At 45.0% G+C, this 23,644-nt stretch overlaps 1 protein-coding gene across 1 annotated transcript in view; it reads left to right on the top strand.

Moving 5' to 3' along the window:
- Window positions 1–22,797, top strand: part of GAS8 (growth arrest specific 8) — a 36,203-nt gene extending 13,406 nt beyond the window's left edge. Inside the window, exons 8-11 of the mRNA XM_056525961.1 lie at window positions 1,979–2,065; window positions 20,693–20,902; window positions 20,989–21,054; window positions 22,455–22,797. Coding sequence (XP_056381936.1) covers window positions 1,979–2,065; window positions 20,693–20,902; window positions 20,989–21,054; window positions 22,455–22,604 — 513 coding nt within the window. The 3' untranslated portion in view covers window positions 22,605–22,797. The remainder of the gene's footprint in view (window positions 1–1,978; window positions 2,066–20,692; window positions 20,903–20,988; window positions 21,055–22,454) is intronic.
- Window positions 22,798–23,644: the final 847 nt, after the last annotated feature.

The following is a 23,644-nucleotide window of genomic DNA, read 5'->3' as shown; positions in this document are numbered from 1 at the left end:
GGTGTTTTTAACTTTCCAGCCACACCTTAAAGGGATCCTTGGTGAGATGCCAAGCTTATTTGGTTCCCTCGCTTGGTGCAGCAAGAAATGCTGTATATGCCTTCCCCAATACCTCCCCTTTACCTAGGAAGATACCCTTTTCTATATAGAAGAAGTGTAGGCCATAATCCTGCCTCTCAAAACTGCTTTGGCAGTATCCCAATATAACTGCAGAATATTTTTGCAAGTTGCGTCATCTGTGGAGAATTCCACCCACCACACTTTAATAGTGATCGAACTATTGTCCCTTGTAAACCAATGGGGAACTGCCAAATGAACTAAGTACTAAAAATGAGCGAAGTTACAGTGATAAATTAGTTCAGCTTTCAGGTGCTCCGGTTGGCTGGAGACTCTCTCCTAGGACTGTATCCACCTTTTCCAGCCCACCGGAGCACCTGAAAGCTGAACTCATTTATGCAGGCTAAAGTCAGCAACTGCCGAGCCGTAAAGTTTGTGACGATTCCAATCACTGTAACTTCGCTCATCTCTATTAAGTACCTTTGGGAAAGGGGACATGGTCTGAAATTACCAGGTTTTTCAAGGTATGTTGGGGGAGTCAAGGTAACATGGCCGTAGATAGAAGAAATAATCAATCCTCAACCAGGAGTTGTGTGCACAGGAATAGTGAGGTACTTAGTAGAGTCAGGATGTAAAAAACTCTGTGAATCATCAAATCTGCCCAATTATTCAATTACCTCTCCTAGAGTTTGGCCCTATAGAAGTTGTTCTATTACTTCTACAATCCTCACTATGGTGCATGTCTGCTAAAATTTTACACGGACTCTGATTGGACAAAACTCTTACTGATGTGTCTTCTAGGAACTGTTTTTTTGTCATCATTTGGTCCATAAACGTTCACAATATCAATCTCATCTGTGGACATTCTAATATGAGACATTCCGGGGATATTCTCTGCACAGTCTACCATCATCTTTGAAACCACAGCAATTCATATTGAAAGTGTTTACTTAAAAGGATGACTAAAGCTCTATTGTCCTTTGCTGTTGACATCACCACTTTACCAACCCACCCCTTATGCATCCGGAAAAAGACAGAATTACCTGACATCAGAGGAGAACTTCTTCAAGTGCTGTATGATCATATTACGCTTTTGGGGGGGACCTAAGTCCATGTCGGCTTTTTAAGTGAAAATTATTTGTGTGCTTCGTATTATTTAGACATATATACAAAACTTACATACTACAACTATTAATGGTATTTTGTGGGTTGCATATGGCAGTAATTTTTTTCAGTCTATATAGCCCGACCTAGGTACTATTTTCTGTTAAACCGGCCATAGTCCTAGCTTTACATAGGCTCGGCCTTGTATTATGTGCATGTCAACCTTGTTTCACAGTAATGGAAATATTTACTAGTACCAGATAGCTAAACATTCTAATTCAAACAAAAAATCTTGGCCAACCATATATATTAGGGACTTGCATGAACATTTCCTAATGCATTCCTATAATTTCAAATACTCCTTTTACGTACAATGAGCTTGTAGGGCTGTAAACATGCCAAGTACAATGCATATCCACTAGTTTAATGTACACTGCCGCATACAGCTGCCTGTAGTTTGTATACGGAGCAGAAGGGATTTATGTTAAATAGCCATCAGTTTTCTGCACATAAATGTATAGGAATTACTATAGGAATTAAAAATGCAGATGTAAATTCATCTGAGGTTACAGTACAAGCATAGAATTATGTGCTTTTACGGCATATTCTTTGTACGCTGCATAAAGGTCTTCCTGACCAACTGCATTCCCCATCTCCCATTAATTATACATGAAGTATCTGTACACATGTAGGAGAGTAGTTCCTGTCACCTTGTAAGCCAGCTTCTGTCACTCTCTGTCAAAACAAACATCTATGTACAGTTCAGTGGCAGCTCATAAATAAATGATTATAATAATGGTTTTCTGTCTCCCTGCAGAGTACAAAATCCCGCCTGAAATCAACTGAGAAAGAACTAAATGACCTGCAATGGGAGCATGAAGTATTAGTGCAGAGGTTCCAAAAGGTGAGTATTGGATGACTGTAAGCTCCTGAGCCAAGGAATGTGATGTTGTATTCTCATAGTTTTCAACTCTCTAATTATTGCTGAGAAAAGGCTTGAGATTAGGCAACCTGTGCTGGACTATGTAAACATTGCGGCAAAAACAGGACAGTTGCACGAATGTGTAAAAATATTTTACATCACTGCAGGACCATACAGTGACACTGACCCACAACACAGGTCCTGTCATTGTGTGACTGCACTGTGTGCTGTCTGCTTCTTCTGGACTGTGTCATGGCAGAGTGCCCTAAACTTGACCAGTTAACCTCTTGGGGGTGCAGGGCGTATGCGTACGCCCTGCATCCCGGATCCTTAAGGACTCAGGACATACCTGTATGCCCTGGTCCAGTTTAACGGGTTTAAACCATTCTCACTGACGGAGAACGGGTTAAACCCGGTGGATCCTGGTTGCTACGGGCAGCCAGGACCCACGGCTAATGCCGGGCATGGCCAATCGGGCCGATGCCCAGCATTAACCCTTTAGATGCCAAGATCAAAGAATCCCGGCAGCTCAGCTAAGTGAGTGTAAAACATTTTTTTTTTTTTTTTTTTTTATAGAAGTGCTCTCTGCTGACCTCTGTTGTCCATTTTAGGAACTGTCCAGAGCAGGAGAAAATCCCCATAGCAAACATATGCTGCTCTGGACAGTTCCTAAAATTGACAGCAGAGGTCAGCAGAGAGCACTGTGGTTGTGACAAAAAGAAAAGCATTTCATCTGTACTATACAGCCTCTAAAAATACAGAGCTCTCTGCTGACATCATGACCACAGTGCTCTCTGCTGACATCTCTGTCCATTTTAGGAACTGTCCAGAGCAGCATATGTTTGCTATGGGGATTTTCTCCTGCTCTGGACAGTTCCTAAAATGGACAGAGATGTCAGCAGAGAGCACTGTGGTCATGATGTCAGCAGAGAGATCTGTGTTCCAAAAAGAAAATAATTTCCTCTGTAGTATTCAGCAGCTAATAAGTACTGGAAGGATTAAGATTTTTAATAGAAGTAATTTACAAATCTGTTTAACTTTCTGGTCCCAGTTGATAAAAAAAAAAAAAAAAAAGTTTTCCACTGAAGTACCCCTTTAACCCCTTAAGGACGGAGGACGTAAATGTACGTCCTGGTGAGGTGGTACTTATCGCACCAGGACGTACATTTACGTCCTATGCATAACCGCGGGCATCCTATGCATAACCGCGGGCTGATCGCAGCCAGGGACCCGCCGGCAAAATGTAAAAGTAAAAAAAAAGTGAAAAATCCCCTCCCCCAATAAAAAAGTAAAACGTCCGTTTTTTCCTATTTTACCCCCAAAAAGTGTAAAAAAATTTTTTAGAGACATATTTGGTATCGCCGCGTGCGTAAATGTCCGAACTATTAAAATAAAATGTTAATGATCCCGTACGGTGAGCGGCGTGAACGAAAAAAAAAAAAAAAAAACTCAAATTCCTACTTTTTTAATACATTTTATTTAAAAAAAATTATAAAAAATGTATTAAAAGTTTTTTATATGCAAATGTGGTATCAAAAACAAGTACAGATCATGGCGCAAAAAATGAGCCCCCATACCGCCGCTTATACGGAAAAATTAAAAAGTTAGAGGTCATCAAAATAAAGGGATTATAAACGTACTAATTTGGTTAAAAAGTTTGTGATTTTTTTTTAAGCGCAACAATAATATAAAAGTATGTAATAATGGGTATCATTTTAATCGTATTGACCCTCAGAATAAAGAACACACGTCATTTTTACCATAAATTGTACAGCGTCAAAACGAAACCTTCCAAAATCAGCAAAATTGCGTTTTTCGTTTTAATTTCCCCACAAAAATAGTGTTTTTTGGTTGCGCCATACATTTTATGATATAATGAGTGATGTCATTACAAAGGACAACTGGTCGCGCAAAAAACAAGCCCTCATACTAGTCTGTGGATGAAAATATAAAAGAGTTATGATTTTTAGAAGGCGAGGAGGAAAAAATGAAAACGTAAAAATTAAATTGTCTGAGTCCTTAAGGCCAAAATGGGCTGAGTCCTTAAGGGGTTAAGGACCAGGCCCATTTTCACTGTAGGACCATAGCGTTTTTTGCACATCTGACCACTGTCACTTTAAGGATTAATAACTCTGGGATGCTTTTACCTTTCATTCTGATTCCGAGATAGTTTTTTCGTGAAATATTCTACTTTATGTTAGTGGTAACATTTTGTCGAAAATTCAAAAATTTGATGAAAAATGTAACATTTTGAATTTTTGTAACTTTGAAGCTCTCTGCTTGTAAAGAAAATAGACATTCCAAATAAATTATATTTTGATTCACAAATACAATATGTCTACTTTGTTTCATAAAGTTGCCATGTTTTTACGTTTGGAAGACATCAGAGGGCTTCAAAGTTCAGCAGCAATTTTCCAATTTTTCACAACATTAAAAAAATTGGAATTTTCTCTATCGGCTCCATTGGGGGACACAGACCATGGGTGTATGCTGCTGTCTCTAGGAGGTGTGACACTCTGGTAATAAAAAAGTCAGCTCCTCCCTGCAGGATATACCCGCCTTCAGGCTCTGAGCTAACCAGTTTAAGCTTAGTGTCTGAAGGAGGTGGACATGGTCTGGAATTCTAGTATAGGGACGTGTTAGTTTTTATTCCTTTTCTTTTCTGTTTTCAGGTGGGGACTCAGGGACTCCGGTTCCCTCATTGCGAGTAAGGAGGCACAGACATTGCGTATATGCGCTGTTCACCCCCCCCCCCTTGCCAACGGTCAGCGCCTGGGTTGGTACCTCATGGGTCCGGGTCCCCCTATTTTCTCTTCTCGCCTCGCTCGCGCATAGCAGCCAGGCGTGATGCCGGTAACTAAAGCTGACTGAAGACTCCCATTAGGTAAGTTCTTCTAACTGAGGTAAGTACTTTCCCTCTTTCTCCTCAGGTGCGGACTTGGAACTGCTGGAGACCCCCTGTTTTTGGCCACCTTTTCAGATTATGAGGCTGGCTTACTGGGGATGGACTTTTATTCTGGTCTTTATTCTGGGGGAGCAGTGGCATCTGAGGGGGCGCGTACCTTTTATGTTTTGCACTGTGTGTGTGTGTGTTACTTATACGCGGCTGACAGCCGCGGCGCTGGTACGGGCCGGGCGCTCTCCGCGCCGGCTTACTTTCGGTTTCGCCGGCAGCGCCTTATATGCGGCTGACAGCCGTGGCGCTGGTACGGGCCGGGCGCTCTCAGCGCCAGCTTACTTTCGCTTCTCCGGCAGTCTCTGCCGGCGTATTAGCCGCCCGCTCTGTTCCCCCGAGCGCATATGCGACTGACATGTGCGCTCGGGACAAGGAGCGGGCGCCATTGCTGCTCCTTCTTGGCCTGTTTTTAGCTCCGCCCACAGGGCTATCGGAGCTCTTCTGAGGCGCGAAATAGCCTCCAATCAGCGGCGTGGGCTCGATTTTCAGTCAGAAGGGGGCCAATTAGTTAGTGCCTCTGCTGCAGGCACGCCCCCCTCTACTATTGGCTGGCCTGTTTCTCACACTAGCTTCACGGAGCCGTTCTCCTCACTGCAGCTACCAGGGGACACAGACTAGGGTGAGAAAGTTCCTGTCTTTTTTTCTCATAATGTCTGTACCCAGAGCTGTTCTTCCCTCTAAACAGAAACCTGGAACGTCAGTGACTTATTTTGTCTTTAAGCACTGTAGTACCAAAATGCCTGGCTCTACCAAGCTCACTTGCCCTGCCTGCTCCACTGCTCCCCAAGACCCCCTGGTACCCCCTGATGCCCTTTCGGTTCCGGTGGGTTCAGCCGCTCCACCAGCCTGGGTTTCTTCCCTGATCCAGTATATGGCTGACTTGACCCAAGTCTCCCGTTCGGTGGCTGAGGCCTCCCTAGAAGTGGTGTCCGCCTTGAAGGGGTCTTCCCTGCGCAGGGACTCTGAGAGGGCCCGCTCCTCGTCTCCACATACTTCACGCTCTCACAAGCGTACTAGGGGTGCCTTGTCTGACTCTTCCATTGAGTCTTCAGATAGACATGAGCGTTCCCCTCGTGGGTCCCGCCCCCCCCCCCCGTCATCTGGGCACAAATGTCGCTCCTCCAGAGCCGCGTACCCGGTCAGGGTCGCCCCCCTCCAGGACTGCCTCTACTCATTCACATTCTCCTGGTGAACTAGTGGACGTGGCTTCCGAGCCGGCATCTGACTCAGAGGACCGCTCGGACTCATTTGCAACGGTGAACTCATTGGTGACAGCCATAAGAGACACCTTTCACTTATAGGACCCAGGATCTTTGGATGTCAATCCAGGAGTATCCTTTCATCGTGCTAAGCCAGCACCTCAAAGGTTCAGCTCTCACGCTGACTTTGACGACATTCTGGAATCTGCATGGAAACATCCAGACAAGAGGTTCCCGGGAATCAAGACAATTCAAGAACGTTATCCTTTTGACAAGGACTTTGTCACTAAGGTGGTTTCCCCTTCCTCAGTGGATCCACCAATCTCCCGGATCTCTAAGGCGACTACACTGCCTCTGGCAGATGCCTCTGCCTTCAAGGATCCCACGGACAAGAAGGTAGAATCCTTAGCGAAGTTTGCCTCTGAAGCAGCTGGCTCTTCCCTTCTTTGCCTCAACATGGGTGTCCAAGGCTCTGTCGGAGTGGTGCCAAAAGCTCCATCAGGATATCTTAGCGGGATCCCCCCCAGAGGATCTATCTGCTCTGGCTCTCCAATGCTCTAAAGCTGGGGACTTCCTGTGCACAGCTTCCATGCAGTCAGCCCATTGTTCTGCCTTTGCTGTGGGTCACCTAGCGGCTCTCTTGAGGCTTAAAGCTTGGAATGCGGATGCCGCTTCCAAAAGGTCTCTCACTGAGCTTCCCTTTACGATTGGCCGTCTTTTTGGCAAACGCCTTGATGAGATTATCTCTGAGGCAACGGGAGGTAAGAGTTCCTTGTTACCTCAAAATAAGGCTCGCCCTACTTCCCAAAGGAAGTCCTTTTCCTTTCGGTCCTTTCGAACCTCTGGCTCCAGCAAAGGGCCCGGGCAGGCACCCTCGCGGGACAAGAAGGCTCCCTCATTCCGGGCACGACCATCTTGGAAGTCGGACTCCAACCGGTCCGGCCATTTTGCGCCCAAATCAGGAAACCGCAAACCCACTTCTGCATGAAGTGAGGCCCCCACCCGCGGTTTCTTCTCGGGTGGGAGGTCGTCTCTTGCTTTTTCGAGACGTCTGGACCTCACACATTCAGGACTCTTGGGTCAGGGACCTGGTGTCCAATGGTTACCGAATCGAATTCGCCTCCCTTCCGAGGGATTGCTTTTTTCGATCCCGGGCCCCCCGGTCTCCTCCTCTGGCGAAGCAATTTCAAGCGGCTCTCCAGTCTCTGATTCTCCAGGGGGTTATCGTTCCCGTTCCTCCAGGGGAACGGTTTCGGGGTTTCTATTCAAATCTTTTTGTGGTCCCCAAGAAGGACTGTTCTGTGCGACCAATCCTAGACCTCAAGCGTCTCAACCGTCATCTTCTTATCCGCCACTTCCGAATGGAATCTCTCCGTTCGGTGGTGGCGTCCCTGGAACAAGGGGAGTTCCTTTCATCGGTGGACATCAAGGATGCCTACCTCCATGTGCCAATTTTTCCAGGCCATCATTGGTACCTCCGCTTTGCGGTTCCGGAGGGGCACTTTCAATTCGTAGCCCTCCCCTTTGGTCTAGACACGGCTCCTCGGGTCTTTACAAAGATCCTTGCGCCAGTGATGGGCCTGTTACGGTCGAGGGGAATCAAGGCTCCTACCAGAGCCCAGACTCTGGAGAATCTGGACGTCACTCTCCACACTCTGGATTGCTTCGGGTGGATGGTCAACCGGGACAAGTCAGTCCTCCGTCCTAACCTTCCTGGGACTTCGATTCGACAAGGCCTCTGCCCGAATTTGTCTCCCGCCAGACAAACGTCTGACGCTTCGGTCGGGGGTCCGCTCCCTTTGGACCCCGGTCTCAGTCCCCATCCACACTTGTATGAAAGTCCTGGGTCGGTTGGTGGCAACTATGGAGGCCGTGCCCTTTGCCCAGTTTCATTACCACCCCCTTCAACTGGCGATTCTCTCTCGATGGAACAGATCTCCTCTGTCCCTCGATCGTCAGATTGTTCTCCCTCGCAGGGTCCGTCAGTCTCTGCTCTGGTGGCTCTGCTCCCCCCTTCTTCTCCATGGGCGGTCATTTCTTCCCCTTCACTGGCAGGTTGTTACAACGGATGCCAGCCTGTCTTGCTGGGGCGGCGTGTTCAGGGATTGGACGGTTGAGGGACTCTGGTCTCCCCGGGAGACCCTTCTTCCGATAAACATATTGGAATTACGGGCGATTCTTCATTGGGAGTCCCATCTTCAGTCCCGTCCGTTCAGTCAGACAATGCCACGGCCGTGGCGTACATAAATCGACAGGTCGGCACTCGCAGCTCGGCAGCCATGGCCAAGGGGACCAAGATTCTCACCTGGGCGGAAAGCAAGGTTCCGGCCATTTCGGCGATTCACATTCCGGGAGTGCTTAACTGGGAAGTGGACTTCCTCAGTCAGTCCTCACCCGACCCCGGCGTGTGGTCTCTACATTCAGAGGTCTTCGCGCAGCTCTGCGACCTCTAGGGCATTCCGGACGTGGACCTCTTCGCGTCTGGTCACAATCGGAAGATCCTTCCTTTTGTGTCCAAGTCCCGGGACCCTCAGGCTCTGGCCGTCGACGCCCTAGTGATTCCTTGGGCGAGGTTTTGCCCTACGCTATCTGTTCCCTCCCCTTCCGCTCCTTTCCGGGGTGCTGATGAAGCTCAAAGCAGAGGACGTCCCCGCCATTCTGGTAGCTCCAGATTGGCCCCGAAGGTCGTGGTACGCCGACGTAGTCAGGCTCCTGGACGACGCTCCACTGCGCCTTCCGCTCCGTCCGGACCTGCTCTCTCAGGGTCCTCTTTGCCACCCCAATTTACAGTCGCTGCATTTGACGGCGTGGCGGTTGAGACCGTGGTTTTGAGGGCCCGTGAGTTCTCTTCCCAAGTCATTCACACCATGCTCAGGGCTCGTAAGCCCTCCTCCGCAAGAATTTACCACCGTACTTGGCGGTCTTATTTTCGTTGGTGTGAAGCTCAGGACTTTTCCCCGGTAACCTTCTCGGTTCCCCGTCTTCACTCCTTTTTACAGTCGGGGTTGGAACTGGGATTGTTCTCAGTTCACTTAAAGGTCAGGTTTCGGCCCTTGCTGTTCTTTTCCAGCGGCCCCTGGCTTCTAATTCTCATGTCCGGACCTTCCTTCAAGGAGTGGCGCACGCTGTTCCTCCTTATCGGTCACCCTCTCCCCCTTGGGACTTGAATTTGGTTCTGAGTGCCCTCCAGGGTGCACCCTTTGAGCCCCTTAGAGAGGTTTCTCTCCGCCTCCTTTCTTGGAAAGTGGCGTTTCTTGTTGCTATCGCCTCCATCCGGAGGGTGTCTGAATTGGCAGCTCTTTCCTGCCGTTCTCCGTTTCTGGTGATCCACCAGGACAAGGTTGTTTTCTGGCCAGATCCTTCCTTTTTGCCTAAGGTGGTCTCAGCCTTTCATCTCAATGAGGACATTGTCCTCCCGTCCTTTTTGTCCTGCTCCTTCTCATCCTAAGGAGCACTTACTACACAAGCTGGATGTAGTTCGGGCTGTTAGGTCTTACCTCTCTATCACTTCTTCGTTTCGTCAGTGTGATTCCTTTTTCATCCTTACTGAAGGTCGTGGCAAGGGACAACCTGCTTCCAAGGCCACCATTTCTCGGTGGATTCGGTCCGCCATTTTGGAAGCCTATCGCTGTAAGGGAAAGAGTCCTCCTTTCAGGGTTGTGGCTCATTTTACCCGTTCTGTTGGGGCATCCTGGGCTCTCCAGAATAGAGCCTCGGTCTCGCAGATTTGCAAGGCGGCTTCCTGGTCGTCTTTGCACACTGTCTCGAGGTTTTACCGAGTTCATACTTTCGCATCGGCTGATGCTAGTCTGGGTCGTAAAGTGTTGCAGGCAGCAGTGGATCGGCCATCTGCCTGACTGTTAATCTGCCCATCCAAGGGACGGCTTTGGTACGTCCCACGGTCTGTGTCCCCCAATGGAGCCGATAGAGAAAAGGAGATTTTTGTTTACTTATCGTAAAATCTCTTTCTCGGAGGATCCATTGGGGGACACAGCTCCCGCCCTTTTTTGGGGATTTTCTTTGGTTCTCTGTCCGAGGGTGTGTTCAGTTATGTTTTTTTCTTCTGGTTCTCGGACAGTTTTGTGTTTTTCTTTGACCTGTTGGTCTCCTCCTTTTGCACTGGAACTTAAACTGATTAGCTCAGAGCCTGAAGGCGGGTATATCTTGCTGGGAGGAGACGACTTTTTTTTATTACAGGCCGTGGGTGTATGCTGCTGTTTCTAGGAGGTGTGATAGTGTCACACCTCCTAGAGACAGCAGCATACACCCACGGTCTGTGTCCCCCAATGGATCCTCCGAGAAAGAGATTTTACGGTAAGTAAACAAAAATCTCCTTTTTCATGGACCAGTTCAGGTTTGAAGTGAATTTGAAGGGCCTTCATATTAGAAATACCCCATAAAATACCCCATTATAAAAACTTCACCCCTCAAAGTATTCAAAATGACATTCAGTAAGTGTGTTAACCCTTTAGGTGTTTCACAGGAATAGCAGCAAAGTGAAGGAAAAAATTCAAAATCTTCATTTTTTACACTCGCATTTTCTTGTAGACCCAGTTTTTGAATTTTTACAAGGGGTAAAAGGAGAAAAATCCTCTCAAAATTTGTAACCGAATTTCTCTCGAGTAAGGAAATACCTCATATGTGTATGTCAAGTGTTCGGCGGTAGAGGGCTCAGAAGGGAAGGAGCGACAATGGAATTTTGGAGAGTGAGGTTTTTCTAAAATGGTTTTTGGGGGCGCATGTCATATTAACCCCTTAAGGACCGGGCGTTTTTCGGTTTTCGCTCTTTCGTTTTTTCCTTCTTACCTTTAAAAAATCATAACTCCTAAAATTTTGCACCTAAAAATCTGTATTATGGCTTATTTTTTGTGCCACCAATTCTACTTTGTAATGATATTAGTCATTTTACCCAAAAATCGACGGCAAAACAAACGGAAAAAAAATCATTGTGCGACAAAATTGAAAAAATACAGCCATTTTGTAACTTTTGGGGGCTTCTGTTTCTACGTAGTAAATTTTTCGGTAAAAATGACATCTTATCTTTATTCTCTAGGTCCATATGGTTAAAATGATACCCTACTTGTATAGGTTTGATTTTGTATTACTTCAGAAAAAAATCATAACTACATGCAGGAAAATGTATACGTTTAAAATTGTCATCTTCTGACCCCTATAACTTTATTTTTCCGTGTTCAGGGCACTATGAGGGTTCATTTTTTGCGCCGTGATCTGAAGTTTTTATCTGTACCATTTTTGCATTGATCAGACTTTTTGAGCGCTTTTTATTCATCTTTTCATGATATAAAAAGTGACCAAAAAGACGCTGTTTTGGACTTTGGAATTTTTTTGCGCGTACGCCATTGACAGTGCGGTTTAATTAGCGGTATATTTTTTAAATCGGACATTTCCACACGCGGCTATACCACATATGTTTATTTTTGTTTTTATTTACAGTTTTTTTTTTTATTATTGGAAATGCCGGTTGATTCAAACTTTTATTAGGGGAAGGGATAATTCAAAGGGTTAATGATTTTTTTACACTTTTCTTTTGCAATATTATAGCCCCCATAGTGGACTATAACATTGCATTTACTGATCTTTAACAGTGTTCAATGCATCTCCATAGAGATGCATTGATCAGGGTTTTCGGCGATTGATTGCTCAAGCCTGGATCTCAGGCTTGAAGCATTCAACCGGCAATCGGACTGCAGGAAGGAAGGTAAGTGACCTTCCTCCTGTAGTACAGCTGTTTGGGATGCCGCGATTTCACCGTGGTGATCCCGAACAGCTCCCTGAGCTAACCGGCACTTTTTACTTTCAATTTTAGCCGCGTGGCTCAACTTTGAGCGCGCGGCCAAAGGGTTAATAGCGCGATCAGTGCCGCGCGCTATTAGAGGCGGGTCCCGGCTTCACTATGACGCCAGGCCCGCCGCGATATGATGCAGGGTCACTGTGGGACCCCGCGTTATATCACTTGAGCGGGACCAAGGACATACTCATACGTCCTTGGTCCTTAAGGGGTTAAGGAAGCCCCTATGGTGCCAGAACAGCAGAAAAAAAAACACATGGCATACCATTTTGGAAACTACACCCCTCAAGGCACGTAACAAGGGGTCCAGTGAGCCTTAACAACCCACAGGTGTTTGACGACTTTTCGTTAAAGTCGGATGTGTGAATGAAAAAAAAAATTTTTCACTAAAATGCTGTTTTTTCCCCAAATTTTACATTTTTTTTTTATTTTATTTTTTTTTCAACTGTAAATTTTTATTATATTCAGACAGAAAAATACACACCAGTAGGAATGATCGGGGTGACGTACCCCACAGTAATTGAGAAATGCAAGCAAGTAATAATCCAAATCACAACAATCAAGTCAGGTAATCACAACTGTGACATAGTAATGCAATAGTTAACAACCGCACATTTGGATCAAATAGTCCTAGACATGAGGGGGGGGGGGTGGAGAGGGTGACTAAGACAACAACGTCAAACAGAGGGGCGAGGGAACAGAAAAGGAAACGTACAAAGAAATAGGAAAGTGGGTTGAGAGAAGCAAGAAGAGAGGAAAAGGTCCAAAAGGAGCTAAAAGATCAAGGAGGTTGCCTGTCCGTGAATCTGTCCCATGGGTCCCATACTGAAAGAAATTGTGAGATAGTGTTATTCAAAGAGGCAGTAAGAGATTCCATAGAGCGAATTTCACGGACCCGGGCCAGGAGTTCACCCTCAGACGGGGGGGGGAAGTCTGTTTCCAATGTTTTGCAATGAGAGTTTTCGCTGCCAGGACGATGTGTAGAAATAGCTTATATGGTCGACCAGACAAGGCCCTAGTTGACAAATGTAAGAGATAGATTAAAGGGTCTAGGGGCACCCCAACTCCCAATATGTCACGGATAAGCCGCTGCACCATTACCCAAAATTGAGAGATCAGCGGACAGGACCAGAATATATGGTAAGTGTCCCCCAGTCCCACACCACATCGCCAACATTGCGGGGGGATGTCAGGGTTCAAAAAATTTTACATTTTTAAAAGGGGTAATAGGAGAAAATTACCCCCAAAATGTGTAACCCCATTTCTTCTGAGTATGGAAATACCCCATGTGTGGACATCAAGTGCTCTGCTGGCGAACTACACTACAGAAGAGGAGGAGCGCCATTGAGCTTATGGAAAGAGAATTTGTTTAGAATGGAAGTCAGGGGCCATGTGCGTTTACAAACCCACCATGGTACCAGAACAGTGGACCCCCCCACATGTGACCCCATTTTGGAAACTACACCCCTCATGTAATGTAATAAGGGGTACAGTGAGCATTTACACCCCACTGGCGTTTGACAGATCTTTGGAACAGTGGGCTGAGCAAATGAAAAATTACATTTTTCATTTTCACGGACCACTGTTCCAAAAATCTGTCAGACACCTGTGGGGCGTAAATGCTCACTGCACCCCTTATTACATTACATGAGGGGTGTAGTTTCCAAAATGGGTCACATGTGGGGGGGTCCATTGTTCTGGCACTATGGAGGCTTTGTAAACACACGTGGCCTTTAATTCCGGACAAATTTTCTCTTCAAAAGACCAATGGAGCTCCTTCTCTTCTGAGCATTGTAGTGCACATGCAGAGCACTTTACATCCACATATGGAGTATGTTCTTACTCAGAAGAAATGGAGTTACAAATTTGGGGGGCTTTTTTTCTATTTTCCCTTGTGAAAATGAAAACTTTAGGGTAAAATTTTTATTTTTTTTCCATTTTCCCATCCAACTTTAACGAAAATTCGTCAAAACACCTGTGGGGTGTTAAGGCTCACTGTACCCCTTGTTACGTTCCATGAGGGGTGTAGTTTCCAAAATGGGGTCACATGTGGGTATTTATTTTTTTGTGTTTATGTCAGAACCTCTGTAAAATCAACCACACCTGTACAAATCACCAATTTAGGCCTCAAATGTACATAGTGCGATCTCACTCCTGAGCCTTGTTGTGCGCTCGCAGAGCATTTTACGCCCACATATGGGGTATTTCCGTACTCAGGAGAAATTGCGTTACAAATTTTGGGGATCTTGTTTTCCTTTTACCGCTTGTGAAAATAAAAAGTATGGGGCCACACCAGCATGTTAGTGTAATTTTTTGTAGCCCCCAACTTTTCCTTTTCATAAAGGAGAAAAGGAGAAAAAGACCCCCAAAATTTGTAGTGAAATTTCTCTTGAGTACGGAAATACCCCATATGTGGCCCTAAATTGTTTCCTTGAAATACGACAGGGCTCCGAAGTGAGAGAGCACCATGCGCATTTGAGGACTAAATTAGGGATTGTATAGGGGTGGACATAGGGGTATTCTACGCCAGTGATTTCCAAACAGGGTGTCTCCAGCTGTTGCTAAACTCCCAGCATGCCTGGACAGTCAGTTGCTGTCCCAAAATGCTGTGAGTTGTTGTTTTGCAACAGCTGGAGGCTCCGTTTTGGAAACACTGCTGTACAATACGTTTTTCATTTTTCTTGGGGGGGGGGGGGGGGACAGTGTAAGGGGGTGTATATGTAGTGTTTTACCCCTTATGTGTTAGTGTAGTGTAGTGTAGGGTTTCTAGGGAACATTTGCACTGGCAGAGGTTTACAGTTAGTTTCCCGCTAGGAGTTTGTGCTGCGGCTAAAAATTTGCCACAGCTCATACTTGAACAGGACACTTACTGTAAACCTGCCCCTGTGAATGTACCCTGTTCATTCACATGGGGGGGCAAACCTCCAGCTGTTTCAAAACTACAACTCCCAGCATGTACTGATTGCCGAAGGGCATGCTGGGAGATGTAGTTATGCAACAGCTGGAGGTACGCAACTACAACTCCCAGCATGCCGAGACAGCTGTTTTGGCATGCTGGGATTTGCAGTTAAGACACCACTGCACAGTGATCTCCAAACTGTGGTCCTCCAGATGTTGCTAAACTACAAATCCCAGCATGCCCAGACAGCAAACTGCTGTGTGGGCATGCTAGGAGTTGTAGTTTTGCAAGATCTAAAGGGCCACAGTTTAGAGACCACTGCACAGTGATCTCCAAACTGTGACCTTCCAGCTATTGCAAAACTACAAATCCCTGCATGCCCAAGCAGCTGTCTGGGCATGCTGGGAGTTGTAATTTAGCAACATCTGGAGGGCTACAGTTTAGAGACCACTGTATTGTGGTCTCAAACTGTAGCCCTCCAGATGTTGCTAGGCAACTCACCGGCTTCCGTAGGATCCAGGGAGCCGCATCGCTGTCCTCTTCTGCCGCCAGTCCCCTTCAGTTTCCCCGTTCTGCCCTGCCTATTGTGGGTGGGCAGAACGGGGAAACCGAAAGTTAACCTTGCCACCTCACTCCTATCCCTTCAGGAGATCGTGATTGTCTTGGACAACCCCGATCCCCCTTATTTTCTGGGGGGTGAATTCACCGGCGATTTGTGGTGATCGCCGACATGGGGAGGTCTGATGATCCCCCCCCCCCCCCCCTGGGCATTTGCACGGGGTGCCTGCTGATCGATATCAGCAGTCACCATGGTCCTGTTCCTGCCCGGCGGGGACTGAAATTCCCACGGATGTACGCGTACTCCCCTGGTCCTTAACTACCATGTAGTTAGGACATACGCGTACGTCCTTGTCCTTAAGGGGTTCAAAAAGAAGGCCAGTCCTAAGAAATCTATCCCCTATCCACAGGAACACTCCCCCTCCATTCATCTTTATGGGAGAGGTGTAGACACAGAAACGCTGATAGCCAGCCATCTTGCCTTCGTCTCCCATCCCTCTCATAGCGATCGCTCCTATCAGCTAGTCAAATCTGACTAGCTGATGGCAGCGTTTCACACAGAAAAATCCTGAGCAGCGCAGTGTATGTGTCCCAATCACGGGGATAGGGACACATACACTGCTCTGTTAGGAGACCCCCATGTCCCTTACCTGTCCCCCCTTCCCCCGGTGTCCCTTTCCCGTCCCGAGCTGCCGACATGCTTTAGTCTCACTTTGACTTTTTTTTTTTTTTTTTTTGTAAAGGAGCTGTTTTGTTGTACAACAGCTCCCCCTAGTGTCCTAAACTTTTTACTGCATGTTTAGTGCACTAGACACTTGGGGGGGGGGGGGGGGGGATCTGTTGTACAGAAGTTAAAAAAAAAAAATTTAAATTTTCAAAATGTTATTGTTAAATGTTAAACTTTTGTAGAAAATTTGAAAAAATGCTCTAATGTTGTAATCAAGTAAAATAATGTTTAACAAATGATGCCAACATAAAGTACCGTATATCGCGGCGTATAAGACGACTTTTTAACCCCGAATTTTCTTCTGAAAAGTCGGGGGTCGTCTTACACGCCGGGTATTGAGGTCCGGGATAGGAAAACTTCTGATTATCTGCCCAGGCCGGCTCCCGTGTGTGGCTTGCCAAAGCAAGTAAAATAATAATACTGTATACTAAAAACCAGGGGGCCTCCAGCTGTTGTGAAACAACAACAACTCCCAGCACGGCAAAGGCTGTCCGGGCATGCTGGTAGTTGTAGTTTCACAACAGCTGGAGGCACCCTGGTTTTTAGTATACAGTATTAGTTTTTACCTGCTCTGGCTGGCCCCCGCCTGCAGCCACACACGGGAGCCGGCCCGGGCAGATAATCATAGGTATTCCTATCCCGGACATCCCTGTGTCTCGAAAAATGTTTTCGGGACATAAGGATGTCCGCCGGTCACTTACCATTCACCGGCGTCCTCCTGCGCTCCTCCTTCGGTCCTCCTGCGGTCCGGTCCTCCGTCTCTATGGTTGTACGCACGGGACGTCAGTGACTTCCTGTGCATACAACCATAGAGGCAGAGGAGCGCAGGACCAGGAGGACCGCAGGACGACGCGCGCCGACCGGGGCCTGGTGAGTAACCGGCCGTGCTATCTTAAGTGATCCGGTCACTGCTCCCCGGTCCCGGCACCTACTGCTATGGTCCATAGGCTAGGTCATAGCAGTAGATGGTGACACGGGCTGGAGGAGCGGTGATCGGAACACTGTGGGGGCAGTACAGACATACAGCCTCCAGCCATACACTGTATATGGCTGGAAGCTGTATTTCTGTTGGGGGGAGCTGCCTACAAATGTCTGGGGAGTTGCCTACTATTGTGGGGGAATTGCTGACCTAATGTGGGGGGAGCTGCCTACAAATGTGGGGGGAGCTGCCTACAAATGTGGGGGAAATGCTGACCTAATGTGGGGGAATTGCCTACTAATGTGAGGGAATTGCCTACTAATGTGGGGGAACTGCTACTAATGTGGGGGAGCTGCCTACTAATGTGGGGTAACTCCCGACCTAATGTGGGGTAGCTGCCTACTATTGTGGGGGAACTGCCGACCTAATGTGGGGGAGCTGCCCACCGACCTAATGTGGGGTAACTCCCGACCTAATGTGGGGGAGCTGCCGACCTAATGTGGGGGAGCTGCCGACCTAATGTGGGGAAGCTGGCAACCTAATGTGGGGGAGCTGGCAACCTAATGTGGGGGGAACTATACTTCCTACCTAATGTGGGGGAACATGCTGCCTACCTATTGTGAGGGGAACATGATGCCTACCTAATGTGGGGGGAAATACAAGGTACCGTACATCGCGGTAGGAGCGGTAGTCTTATATGGCGAGTATATCCCAAACTCTATATTTTAACTGTGAAAGTTGGGGGTCGTCTTACGCCCAGTTGTCTTATACGCCGGCATATACGGTAGACATGTTGTGGATGTGAATTAATAGCTACATTTATTTGGCATGACTATTTCTCTTACAAGTAGAGAAATGAAATATTTTCTAATTTTTCACAATATTTTTGCATTTTTCACAAAAATCGCTTCATGTATCAACAAAAAATTTACCGCTAATATAAAGTACAATATGTCTTGAAAAAACAGTCTCTGAATCACTTTGCCAGGTAAAAGCAGTTCAAAGTTATTACCACTTAAAGAGACATATGTCAGATTTGAAAAAAACAGACTGGGTCATGAAGGCCAAAACTAGCTGGGTCATGAAGGGGTTAATAAAGTAAAGCAATCTATTTGGCTATGTTTACACAGCATTATTTTATTTTTATAAATACTGTCTTTGGTCCAGAAAAAACTGCAGTCTTGTAGACATTTTGAGGTACAAAACACAGGAAAAAAAAATCTGACTTTTTCCAGTTGTTAAGCTTAGTGGAACTTAAAGGGATACTCCGGCCCTAAGACATCTTATCCCCTATCCAAAAGGATAGGTGATAAGATGCCTGACCGTGGGGGTCCCGCCGCTGGGGACTCCCGCACTCTTTTATGCAAGAAAGATTGCGGGGGTCCCCATCGGCAGGACCCCCGCCTACAGGCATCTTATCCCCTATCCTTTTGATCAGGGCCAGGTTAAGGCTGCCTGGAAGACTGAGCACTTCAGTATGATGGGGCCCCAAACAATCTCCCCAAGACAGTCCCCCCTCCCCTCCCACTGAGACTTTTTGCCGGCTAGCAGGGGTGGACTGAAAACTCATGGGGGCCCCTCCATGCACCCACACCCATATAGATGCCCTGCCCACATACAATAAATCCATTTTTCAATTCATAAAGAAAATATAGCAAAATAATGCAATGTTGCTAAGTTTTTGGGGTGTGAGTTCTTTTCTACGCAATATATTTTACGGTTATAATTACACATTATCTTCATTCTGTAGGTCCACAGATGATTACAAATGATACCCATTTATTGTAGTTTTTTTTTAAATATTTTTCTACTTTTTGTGAGAAAATTAACATGCATAAAATTTTCCCATTCTGAACCCTATAACACTTTTATTTTTCCGTATACAAGGCTATATGAGGGACCATTTTTTGTGCCATGATCTGTAGTTTTTTTTTTATCGGTATCATTTTTGTTCAGATGGGAATTTATTGCATTTTTATTAATTCTTTATGGTATATGATGTAACCAAAAAGCAGCAATTCTAGACTTTGGTATTGTTTTTTACATTTACGCCATTTACTGTCGTCTCCTAATCTCACCACTGAGTGCTCAGATATCACCCCCTGACTTCACCGGTGACATCGCCCCCGATATCACCACTAAGTGCTCACTGACACCAACCCCCAACAAGTAATGTAATGTAATGTAATGTATGTACACAGTGACCCCACCAGCAGAATAGTGAGTGCAGCTCTGGAGTATAATACAGGATATAACGCAGGATCTGTACAGGATAAGTAATGGAATGTATGTACACTGTGACCTCACCAGCAGAATAGTGAGTACAGCTCTGCAGTATAATACAGGATATAACTCAGGATCTGTACAGGATAAATAATGTATGTACACAGTGACCTCACCAGCAGAATAGTGAGTACAGCTCTGGAGTATAATACAGGATATAACTCGGGATCAGTACAGGATAAGTAATGTAATGTATGTACATAGTGACCTCATCAGCCTCCAGATATTTCAAAACTACAACTCCCAGCATGCCTAAACACCCTTTGACAGCCTTTGGCTGTCCAGGCATGCTGGGAGTTGTAGTTGTGCAACACTTGTAGGCACCCTGGTTGGGAAACACTGATGCACACCGTTACCCCACCAGCAGAATAGTGAGTGCAGCTCACATGTATATACTTTATAGTAGTGCCTTCCAACCAGGGTGCCTCTAGCATGCTGGGAGTTGTAGTTTTGCAACAGCTGAAGGCACCCTGGAAACACTGCTGTATACAGTGACTTCACACCAACAGATTCCAGGAAGAACTCACCACATACACTCTGCTCTCCTGGCTGCTCCGGGAACTCTAGCTCCGCCCCCAAGTCACATGACCGTGACATCACCATAGGTCCTCAAAGAAATCATCCCCTCCAGCATTCAGAAGGTACAAAGCAGGTCCTGATCGGGCAGTCACTGCCATTATGTTCTGTGTGGAGATCCCTGTTTTTAAGTGACTGCCGACCAGGACCTGCATGATGCAGAGGGCGTGGGGCCTCCTTTCTTTCCTTTTGGGCCCGGAGCATGAGCTCCAAAAGCTCCAAAGATAATCAGGCCCTGCTTTGGATAGGGGATAAGATGTCTTAGGGCCAGAGTACCCCTTTGAAAGAAATACAGCTTGTAATGCACAAATTGTATTCTTTAAAAGATGTTATTTTAGAAGGCTATTAAAAGGTGTGTGAACATGGGAGTTTGAAAGGTGTGTGAACAACTTTCCTTTTATGAAGATCACCAGGCAAACTAATTAACTAAACTTTCCGAGATTGATACCAGACATCTAAAAAAAGATTTAAGAAATAAGGCAACCTAATGCTTTATTTGAAAAACTTAAATGCTCATTTTACTGAAATCCCAAAATCCTTTTAATATTTTTTTTACATATGCATAAAAAAATTGTACACGTTAATGGAGGATACAGTTTTTTGTTTTTTTTAATTAATATTATTACTACTACTATTATTATTATTACTTTGTGCACACATTTTAAATACTTCTTACTCCATAGATCCAGAATGAGCGAGATGAGCTGTACAAAAAATTTACAGCAGCAATTCAGGAAGTTCAGCAGAAGAACGGTTTTAAGAACCTGCTATTAGAAAGGAAGTTACAAGCGCTTGGAGAAACCCTAGAGAAAAAGGAAGCACAACTCAATGAGGTTCTGGCAGCATCAAACCTGGACCCAATCTCTTTGAGTACTGTTACTCGTAAGCTGGAGGTATGAGATTCTTGGTCAGGAGTGAACACTCTTTGTATGGCTTTTTCTTATGTGTGATTAAACTTCCCCCCTCTTGTTCCACATAGGACGTATTAGACAGCAAGAATAATGCCATTAAGGACTTGCAATATGAACTGGCAAGAGTGTGTAAGGTAAGGATTCATTGCAGGAGGAGTATCTGAAGTAAGTATTCACACCTATCCCTTTTTAGAGGCTTACACAATAGTTGACAAGACACATAGACAAACATCTAATACACAAAAGTGTATTAGAAAAGAAATATAATAAATATATGGGAAAATAATTTCCTTTCCGTTTACCACAGCCTCAAATTTTATTACATAACATCTATGAGTGAAAAAGTCCTAATAAAGATCAACTAGAGGGTGTTACTGGGCCAACATATTGGCCTATCCAGCTATTGGTCGACTAGCTTGGATTTGATAGTACATCATACAGGGAACCTGTCACATAAAAAATACAGTCCGGTCTGCAGGCATCATGTAATAGAGCAGGAGGGGCTGAGCATATTGATTTATAGTTTATTGGAAAAGTTCCAGCATACAGTGTCATATATATTCATGTAAATCTATGCTTCTTCTGGTCCATGTAGTCAAGTGAGTGGTCCTACTCAATGAGTGACAGCTATGTGTATATGTGTGCTTATAAAGACAGATGTCAATGACTGAGTAGGACAACCCACATGACTACTTGTTCCAGAATGAGCAGAAATTCATATGAAAAAAAGTTATCCTGAATTATTTGCCACAAAAATATATATCAGCCTGATGAGCTCTTCCTGCTCTATAACATGGTACATGTAGATTGGACTGTGTTTTCAATTTAACAGGTTTCCTGTTAAAAAAAAAAAAAACCTCTGCTAGTTAAAGGGGGACTCCCATGGAAATTATTATAATTTTTTTTTTTTAAATGAACTGGTGCCAGAAAGTTAAACAGATTTGTAAATTACTTGTATTAAAAATCTTAATCCTTCCAGTATTTTTAAGGGCTGTATACTACAGAGGAAATGCTTTTCTTTTTGGATTTCTCTTCTGTCACGACCACAGTGCTCTCTGCTGACCTCTGTTTTCCATTTTAGGAACTGTCCAGAGCAGGAGAAAACATATGCTGCTCTGGACAGTTCCTAAAATGGACAGCAGAGGTCAGCAGAGAGCACTGTGGTCGTGACAGAAGAGAAATCCAAAAATAAAATAATTTCCGATGTAGTATACAGCCCCAAAAAAGTACGGGAAGGATTAAGATTTTTTTAATAGAAGTAATTTACAAATCTGTTTAACTCTCTGGCACCAGTTGATTTAAAAAATAAATAAATAAAAGCATGGTACCTATGGAGCCCAACCTCTGGGATTCACAGTGTTGCTGGGAACAAGGGGCATAACGGTCCTGAAAGAAGAGTTGACCCTGTGCGTGCAACCACTCTATGGATATTATTGGGACAGTTGAAAACTGAAGACACTCCTGCTGTATTTACTAAATCAGAATACCGAAATGTCAACTCCAGTTTTTCTTAAAACTCTCATCATGTTTTTAGGCACACAATGACCTGCTCCGAACATATGAAGCCAAGATGAGGGCATTTGGAATCCCTGTGGAAGAGCTAGGATTTAAACCTCTAGAGAGCCTGGTACCTGGGCAGACATTTGGGCAAGGGCCAGCGGGCCTGGTAGCAGCCAGCACTTAAATCTATAAAGACCTATTCTTACCATCAGGAAGAACAACAAATCATCTGATCTGCACTTTCCTTAATGATAAACATTTGCACATGGAGGTTGCAAAGTTTATTTCTTTAAACAAAACTTGAACTTTATAACATTTTAAAGACTTAATATTCTATAAACTCTATATTCTATAAAAAAAAAAAAATTAAAAATAAATGGTGCTGTGCCTTTATTTCTAGAAGGTGGCCTTAGGGATGACACTGGCTCTAGGTCAGTGTTTCCCATCCAGGGTGCCTCCAGCTGTTGCAAAACTACAACTCCCAGCATTACCGGACAGCCAAAGGCTGTCCGGGCATGCTGGGAGTTGTAGTTTTGCAACAGCTGGAGGCACCCTGGTTGGGAAACACTGCTCTAGGTAAATTGACTTCCAAACGTACACTGCACTAATATGCCTGCCATCTATTACAGTGAAATCTGAGAAGACCAAACTGGACTTATAAAGGGTGGTTTTGTCAAATAATATGGCCACTATTTATAATGATTGATGGACTGAAAATCTGTCACACAAAATCTGGTTTGGATTAGGGATTGGTCTTCTCAAAAGAGTTGGTCTTTTGGAGAAGCTTCACTGTATAGGGATGTTAAGTCTTCCTTTTCAGACACCCAATTTTTGACCATAGGGGGTAGTATTAAAGCAGGAAATGATTGTGTTATTTATAGTGATAGAGTAAGGTTAAAAAAATACAGAGAATTTATAGTTCAGTTTACATATAAGAGAGACAAATAAGTGTTTAATCCAAAAATGAGGATAGTTTTTTACCTGTTTTATTAGTATAAATGAATACAGAAGTATTAATCCAAAAATGAGGATAGTTTTTCACCAGTTTTATTAGTATAAATGAATACAGAAGTATTAATCCAAAAATGAGGATAGTTTTTGACCAGTTTTCTTAGTATAAATGAATTCAGATTCAGTGATATATAGAAGTAATCTGAGAAAAACATAAAACCGTACATTTATACCATTAACTTCCCCTGTAGGTGGTGTAAGAGAATGGACTCA

This window comes from Hyla sarda, chromosome 6 (genome assembly GCF_029499605.1).
Source record: "Hyla sarda isolate aHylSar1 chromosome 6, aHylSar1.hap1, whole genome shotgun sequence".
In the NCBI taxonomy this organism is placed as follows: domain Eukaryota; kingdom Metazoa; phylum Chordata; class Amphibia; order Anura; family Hylidae; genus Hyla; species Hyla sarda.
This window is presented reverse-complemented; position numbering and strand designations above follow the sequence as displayed.